Source organism: Eptesicus fuscus, chromosome 9, assembly GCF_027574615.1.
Source record: "Eptesicus fuscus isolate TK198812 chromosome 9, DD_ASM_mEF_20220401, whole genome shotgun sequence".
NCBI classification, from domain to species: Eukaryota; Metazoa; Chordata; class Mammalia; order Chiroptera; family Vespertilionidae; genus Eptesicus; species Eptesicus fuscus.
Window position 1 is genome coordinate 13,301,442 of NC_072481.1, and position 8,004 is coordinate 13,309,445.

The following is an 8,004-nucleotide window of genomic DNA, read 5'->3' on the forward strand; positions in this document are numbered from 1 at the left end:
GGCCGCCCAGTCCGCTCCAGGCCCTCCTCGCGCTGTCCACTCCGACACCGAGTCCTCCTGCCCGGGAGAGGGGAAGCAGATCGGAGGGCATCTCAGTGACCAGACCAGAAGCCTCCTACCCCAGGTGAGCAGGACCCTGTCCAGGTGAGGGCCGCGGGTAGCTTTTCCCCCACCACCTTCCTGAGACATGGCCCCAGGGACAGCCTGATTTGTGAGGAAGGAGGGTCCCCATCCTCTCTAAGCTCCAAGAAGGGACCCCGCTGTTCATCTATCGTGTGGTCCCAAGGGTGAGGGGCCCCGGGACGGGAGGGAGGTTCCTGAGGGCGGAGAGGGATGAGCCCTGGAGTGAGAGGGTGAGGAGGGGGGGCGAGGGGCTGGTGGGCCGGCCGAGCTTTCGCCATCCAGCTCCTTCCCCAGGATGGACAGGGGCGCCAGCATCTGGCCCTGCCTGGGACTAAACCTGCTGCTGCTCCTTCTGGCACTGCCACTTGGGGGCCTGGCCGCCACCGAATGCTACGGGATCCCCGGAATGCCAGGCATGCCCGGGGCCCCAGGGAAGGATGGGCATGACGGACTGCAAGGGCCCAAGGGTGAACCAGGTGAGTCGGCTGGCCTGGCGGGGAGGGGTGGCCTAGGGCCTAGGGGCAGGGGGCGGAGTGGGGAAAGGACAGCAACTTGATGGCAAGGAGTGTGGTCCCTCCTGCTGCACCTGCTCCCGGGCAGAGCCCAGGGCTCACAGCAGGTATAGGCCCTCTGTCCTCAGGGCCCAGGCCTCAGACCCCCCAGAGTCCTCATCTGTCGGCAGGGAGAGGGGCCGAGCACCTGCCCCACAGGCAGCAGGGAGGGTCACAGGACAGGAGCTATGTGAAACTTTGGCAAATTCTGAAATGCTAGGCTACTGTTTCGTTACCACCCCTCCACTTCTTGCCCTGCAACATGGGCCCCTGGGGAAGGGGGGACCCGCACAGTGAATGAAGACAATGCACAGATGAACCGAGTTCAAATCCCAGCCCCACCACTTCCTACTGTGTGAACTTGTGCAAGTTACTTAACAGCCAGAGCCTCTGTTTCCTCGTCTGTAAAATGGGGAGATGGCAGTGTCTACTGCACAGGGATGCTATGGTGATTACATTTAAATATAAAATAGCACCAAGCACGTGGTAAGCATTGGATAAGTGTAGGCTATGGTAGGAGCTGCTGTTATCATTGTTTTCTTCAGAAATCTGTGCTCCCCAGGACCTGGGTAGTTGGAGGGGTGGGGGGAGAGGAGTCAGGGCCACAGTCATAGGACCTCCTGTCCACGGCAAACTCCAGCATGAGCGAAGGGGGCTGAGGACCCGCGGGGGGCTGGCAGTGGGCGAGCCTGGAGTCTTTGGTGCCTCGTTTGAAAGTAGGTGCGTATCTGGGAAGTGGAGCGTGTCTGGAGGTGGCACGTGTGAGGCTGGGGTGGGGGTGGGCAGAGGTGACTGGGAGGCAGAGGTTGGGGGAATGGGGGCAGTGGAGAGGAATGTCCTTAGAATTTCCTCACTGTCTGCTTCCCTCCTGGCAATGGAGCGGTATTTTACCAGCATTCCAGAAGGAAGTCTGCAATTCGGGGTGAGCTGAGTGAGGATCCCAGGTGTGCCATTTTGGGGGAGCCTGTATCTCTGGCCACCTTACTGCCCAGGGTGCCTGAGGGCTACCAATTTTTGACCTCCTACTTGTGCCAGGCCCGGTTCCAAATGGAGCAGATAAAATTGTTAACTCCTTTGGAAATGAGGAAACGGAGGCCAAAACCCTTTGAAGGAGTGATGTACTCCCATTTTATGAATGTCAAAGCTGAGGTTCAGAGAGATTGAGTAACCTGCCTGAAGTCACACAGTAGAATCCTGTCCAACTCCACAGGCCATTCCCTTCACTGATACACTCCCCCGCCTCTCGGGCTCCCTGCCCCCTGCTGAGTCCTGCCCCTCCCAACCAAAAGATGAGACACGACCCTGCTCAACCATGGCAGAAACCTGACATTCACTGAGCACTTGCTGTGAGGCGCCTGCATCCTCCCATCCCACTCTCCCAGTAGCTCGGTGAGATCCATCCCATTATGCCCTTATCTCAACTGGTCAAAAGAGGCTCAGGGAGGGGAGGTCACCTCCCCAGGGTCACACAGCCTGAAGCCTAGGTCTGTTGGGTCCTGAGCCCCCATTCCTAACCCTGGGACCTAAAAGGCTCACACGTTATAGAGGATCTGTCACAAATGGGTTTGCACAGACTACCCACTCTTAGGAGGAAGTCAGAGGAGGAAGCGGCCTTCGGGGCAGACAAGGGTGGTCAGGGAGGCTTCCTGGAAGAAGAGACTGGCATCAGGCCCTAAAAGATGAGCATGGTTTGGACAAGGGGAGAAGAATCTCACAGAGGCGCAGATAATCAGGGCGGTAGCAAGCAAGAATCAGACATTCTGACTGCAACTCAGCCAGACTTGACTTTGCGTCTAAACTCCACCTCATACCAGCTACATGGCCTTGGTGGAGCCTCTGTCCTCCATGTCCTCATCTTCAACATGAGGGAAGGTGAACCATGGGCTGAAGTGGGCAGAGTAGGGCTGGGGGAGCTGGAGAGAGCAGCCCCCTTAAAGGGGCAGATTCCCTTTGGCTCCATCCAGTGGTTCCCATGTGCTAAGCTGGCTTGAGGAATAGATACAGGTTTTGTAGGGCTCCGTAACTTATAAAATGGCGAAGTCCTCTTTAAGAAAAATAATACAAAATTAGGGATGCATTTGATTGCAGGGAGAGGTGCTACACATGCTGCAGAATTGTATTAGAACTACACACACACACACACACACACACGCATAGCGCATGGGAAAGTGGAGCCATGTGGATCACACGAAGGTCGATTTCCCGGTTTGATGTTGTGCTTTAGCCATGCAGGATGTGCCACTGGGGAAAGCTAGGTGAAGGGCATATGGGACCTTGCTGTCTTTTTTTTTTTTTTTTTTTTTACAACTTCCTTTGAATCTATAATTATTTCAACATAAAATGTTGAAAAAGTTATAAATATAAAACTAGGCTAAGGGCCTTGAAGGGGCCAATGCCAGTCAATGGGGCCTGAAACAAGTTCCATGAGCTTTCCAGGAAACCTGCCCGTGACCAAGCTTCTTATTTTTGTCAAGAAAATAAGGACCTAGACTTCTGGGTGAGGCCTGAATTTGTTCACGTTGGGCTCTAAATAAAAAGTTTTAAAAAAACGTCGTGCAGGCCAAACAGAAGGTCTCTGAGGCCACGTGCTGTCTGTGGGCTGACAGTCGTGGCCTCTGACACTCTGAGATCTTGCCCTGGGCACCTCCTGAGCTGGCGAGTCCTACCCGCTCCAGCACAAATGTGGAAACTGAGGCCAAGAGACAGGTGCCTTAACCGAGTTCACCGGGCAGGTCTGTGGGAGGGGGGCAGGGCTTGAAACGGGGTCTCCCTCCCCTCTGGCCACCCCCCTTACTCCCTGCACACGGCTCCCTGGTGGACAGCGCATCTGGGGGAAGGAGGTTTCAGAGACCAAACCCCAGGAGTGTGTCCCCGGAGGACAGCCCCAGGGTCCCTTTGCCCCGTCCCCTGCCCCATCACTTCCCACCTGCTCTCTCCCCAGGAATCCCAGCTATTCCTGGGACACGAGGACCCAAGGGTCAGAAGGGAGAACCCGGCACACCTGGCTTTCCTGGGAAAAATGGCCCCATGGGAGCCTCTGGGCAGCCGGGGACTCCCGGCATCATGGGCCCCATCGGGGAGCCGGGAGAGGAGGGCAGATACAAGCAGAAGCACCAGTCGGTGTTCACCGTCACACGGCAGACAGCAGAGGCCCCGGCGTCCAACAGCCTGGTCAAGTTCAACACGGTCATCACTAACCCCCAGGGGCACTATAACACGAGCACAGGCAAGTTCACCTGCAAAGTCCCCGGCCTTTACTACTTCGTCCACCACACGTCCCAGACGGCCAACCTGTGCGTGCAGCTCTACCGCGACGATGTCCAGGTGACCTCCTTCTGTGACCACATGTCCAACAGCAAGCAGGTCAGCTCGGGCGGCGTGCTGCTGCAGCTGCAGGAGGGCGCGCAGGTGTGGCTGCGGGTCAACGACTACAACGGCATGGTGGGCACAGCGGGCTCTGACAGCGTCTTCTCTGGCTTCCTGCTCTTCCCCGACTAGGGGCGCAGGCCGGCTCCAGCCCCAGGCTACCCCACCTCTCTCAGCTGCTCTGCTGTGTCCTGGCTCGGGCCATTCTCCCCACCTAATGGACTCCTCCTCCAGGAAGCCCACCCTGACTCCCACCCCATGAGATCTTTCCCTTCTCTGAGTTCCTACGGGAATCACTCCTTTGACACTTTACCAACACCTTCAGTGCTATCATTCTTTTTCCCAAGTCTTGGAAGTCTGAGAGATATACAAATAAATGATTAAATCGATAAATACGCGTGGCTCTGATGTCTCACGGCCACCTTGAAGAAGCAGGTCGCCTCATCTTCAGCACTGCACCAGCTATAGCTGTCTGTGGGCTCTAGACTCACCCAGGGCATCGAGTTGGGGCTCAGTAAAGGTTGGTGCCAATGTTGAGTCCCTCAGCACCATTTGGCCATTTGGGAGAGAGATGCTCAAGTGTGGTTGAAGGCTACAAGAGGTCACCGAGGGGCCGTCTGCTGGCACTTGTTTGGGTGAGCGGCACTGCTGTCATGGAAGGCATCCGTGCACAGGTAAAACAGGAGGAGTGGGTCTGAATTCCCAGACTTATGTGACCTAAGTTGAATCACAGGAGGGGGTTGGGCTCAGTTAAGCCCAGCATAGACAAAGAGCAGATGTGTAATGAATTGGTGCTGAGTTAGTGAATGAATTGGGGTGGATGAGTGAATGAATAAGTGGGTAAATGAAAGAGAAAGAGAGTAAATAAATGAGTGAATAAAAACATCGTAATAGCTAACATTATATTTTTTAAATATGTTTTTATTGATTTTTATAGAGAGAGGAAGGGAGAAGGATAGAGAGAGAGAGAAACATCGATGAGAGAGAAACATCATGATTGGCTGCCTCCTGCACGCCCCCTACTGGGGATCAAGCCCGCAACCTGGGCATGTGCCCTGACCGGAATCCAACCACTGACCTCTTGGCTCATGGGTCCACACTCAACCGCTGAGCCACACCAGCCGGGCAATAGCTAGCATTATTGAGCTCTTACTATGCACCAGGCATTATGCTAACCAATCTATTAAATTAGTTGTAGTCATAACCAAGTTCTAGGTCAGCACGAATGGGTCAGAGGAAGAGAATCTGTCTTCCGATGTCTGACGGACTCTGGGAGCCCTGACCGCTGCCTGCGAGCTGTCAGGACTTCACTGCGATGTTCCTGGCAGCCGGGCTCAGCCCCCCATCCTTGCTGGAGGACCCAGGGGCCGTCAGCGGCGTTGCTTTCACTGACCACGAGAAGGGGTTGACCAGTGAGACCCACTCAGATCTGCGACAACCCGCCCAGCCAGGCTGGCTCTCCGCTTGGTTCCACAGAGCCCCACAGAGCTCATGGAGGCACTGCCCGGCTGGGCTGGGCTGTACCAGGAGCGGCTTGAGCCCAGCTCCACCACCACCTCCATCCACGTTCCCACTCTTGTTCCTGAAAGGGGCTGTTTCCTACCTCCATCCTATTCCCGCAGTGTTCCTTCACCCTGTGGAGCCACCACCCACCCCACTCACACAAATCCTCCGTCACCTACACACTCAGCTGTCAAGAGTCAACACAATGACCACCTCCTCCATGAAGCCTTCCTTGATGCTCCCCTTTGTGTCCCCACAGGGCCCTCCACACACTTGGACCACAAACTCATGACCCTTTAAAGTCCAAGTTCCCAAACCTGGAAATGCAATAAAATTACCTGCAGACTTATTTACAGGAAAAACAAAACCAAAAAACCCACACCCAAAAACAACAACAGATTTCAGGACCCAAGGCTTTTTTTAATAAAGGTTCAGGGACGACAGAGCTGTGGGTGAGTGGGCGTTTGCCAGGTGAGGCCAATACACGCGGCCCACCAACCGGCTTTTGCGTGCTTATTCACTTAAAGATCTGCCTCCCAACTGAACGGGAAGCATCCTTGAGGCAGGGCTGCTTTGTCACATGCCTGCACATAGTAGGGGCAGGAAAACTGTGTGAGACAGGAAGGAGGGACAGAAAAGACACACACAGAGCGGGAACAGAGGCCAGGGCCGAGAGTCCAGCCTGGCTCACCGAGTCAGGGTGCCTCTGGCAGGGACACAGCCAGGTCACAGGGTCACAGGGCCTCTCCGGCCACAGCTCCCTCCATCAGCACTTAGCAGTCCACTGGCGATGCCCCCCGTGATACATGTTTCCTCTCATTTCTCTCTTGTTTTAAAAAATCAATGTGCCATTTGTGTAGGCCACGGTGTCAGACCAGAAACCCGGACTTTGGAAACGACCATTTCGTGCCATTTCAATTTCCATAATTGTCTCCCTGCTGCTCTTTTTGTCAGAAGTGACGGGCCTTTGAAAGTGCCAGCTTGTCTGCTGGGCTGAAAGGAACCAGGGGAGGGTCTTTACGGGACGCAGGAAAGGAGGGTATGGGGGTGGGACAGGAGCCAGAAGGAGACACCCCAAACTGTAAGGAGTCTCCCACACCAAGCCAGCAATTCCAGCGGCACAGAGACCAGCTGGTTCCCACTCCGGGGCCAAGGCCCAGAGACCCCCTTGCTCCTGATCCCTGGTCTAGGCCTCCCCCGAATCCAGGCATGGCTCCTCCGTCCCCCGGGCTCCGAGAATTCTATCTTCTTGTATAAATCATGCTTTCCCCAGGTTCGCATTGTGCACACCAAGGGCTGGGCACTCGGCTGGGCCCCCGATATGCAGGGTCACCTCACTGCCCCCACATCCACCCCATGAGGTAGGTGCCCATGCCCCCAGCACACAGATGGGAAAACAGAGGTCAGTAAACTGCCCGAGGCCACATAACCAGAAAAAGGCAAAGCTGGGATTCAGACTCGGGAGAGGCTGACTCCAGAGCCGTGCCTTTACCTCCTCCCTGCTGCTGCTTCTTTTTTAAAAAAAATCCTCACCCAATGATTTTTTAAAAATATATTTTTATTGGTTTCAGAGAGGAAAGGAGAGGGAGAGAGAGATAGAAACATCAATGATGAGAGAGAATCATGGATGGGCTGCCTCCTGCACGCCCCCTCCTGGGGATCGAGCCCACAACCCTGCATGTGCCCTCGACTGGAATCAAACCCGGGACCCTTCAGTCTGCAGGCTGACGCTCTATCCACTGAGCCACACCAGCTGGGGCATCACCCAGTGATTTTTTTTTTTTTCCCACTGCTTCCTGAACCAGCCCAGGCCGGGGCCAGTGATCAAACCTGCTATTGAGGTACATGCCCTTGACTGGGAATCGACCCCACGACCCTTCGGGTTTAAGTTCATCTTCTCCCATTGCCATCAGCCACCAAGTGGCCTCAGGAACCTTCAGATGGACCCCTGGACCTGCAACCTGCGAACCCCCTCTCCCTGCCCAGAATCCACCAAGGCCTGGGTCTCCTCCACACCCAGGCCTGGGCCCCTTTGGGTCTGCAGTTGGCTGAGCCCAGAGACCCTTTGGTTCTATCCAGCTGCCCTTTCCCTGCCACCCACCGCCGTAACCATTGCCATCGAGCAGCATCCACAAGCCCAACACCTTTCTATCTCCAAGCACAGGTGTCAGCAAGGGCCCCCTGACCTGCACCAGCTGCTGTGCCTGCTGGGCAACCGTCCCTGAGCGGCGTCCCATGGCCTGAGACGCAGCCTCAGAAAGGGCCGCTGGCTGGTGTCAGGTGCCCCGCTTGGAGTCCCGCACCCACCACGTGCACGAGGCCTGGGCTCCGGCAGTCACACAGGAGCAAGAACCCTGTGCCGTGTCCTTGGAGGTTCAAACCCGTCTCCCCAGTGTAAGAGGTGCTCCCTGGGGGCAGGGACCAGGCTGGGCTGCTTGGGGCTCTGTCTCCCAGTGCAGGG

The 8,004-nt window shown here is 55.9% G+C and overlaps 1 protein-coding gene across 2 annotated transcripts; it reads left to right on the forward strand.

Moving 5' to 3' along the window:
• On the forward strand, window positions 1-4,433 carry C1QC (complement C1q C chain). Of its 2 annotated transcripts, none has more exons than XM_008148114.3 (3): window positions 1-144; window positions 418-599; window positions 3,616-4,433. In XM_008148114.3, exons 2-3 carry the CDS (start codon window positions 419-421, stop codon window positions 4,170-4,172), a joined length of 738 nt encoding a protein of 245 aa, XP_008146336.2. In that variant the 5' UTR covers window positions 1-144; window position 418; the 3' UTR covers window positions 4,173-4,433. The 2 variants fall into 2 exon arrangements, with proteins under 2 accessions (XP_008146336.2, XP_028011180.2); XM_028155379.2 differs by having other exon boundaries at window positions 1-124.
• Window positions 4,434-8,004: the final 3,571 nt, after the last annotated feature.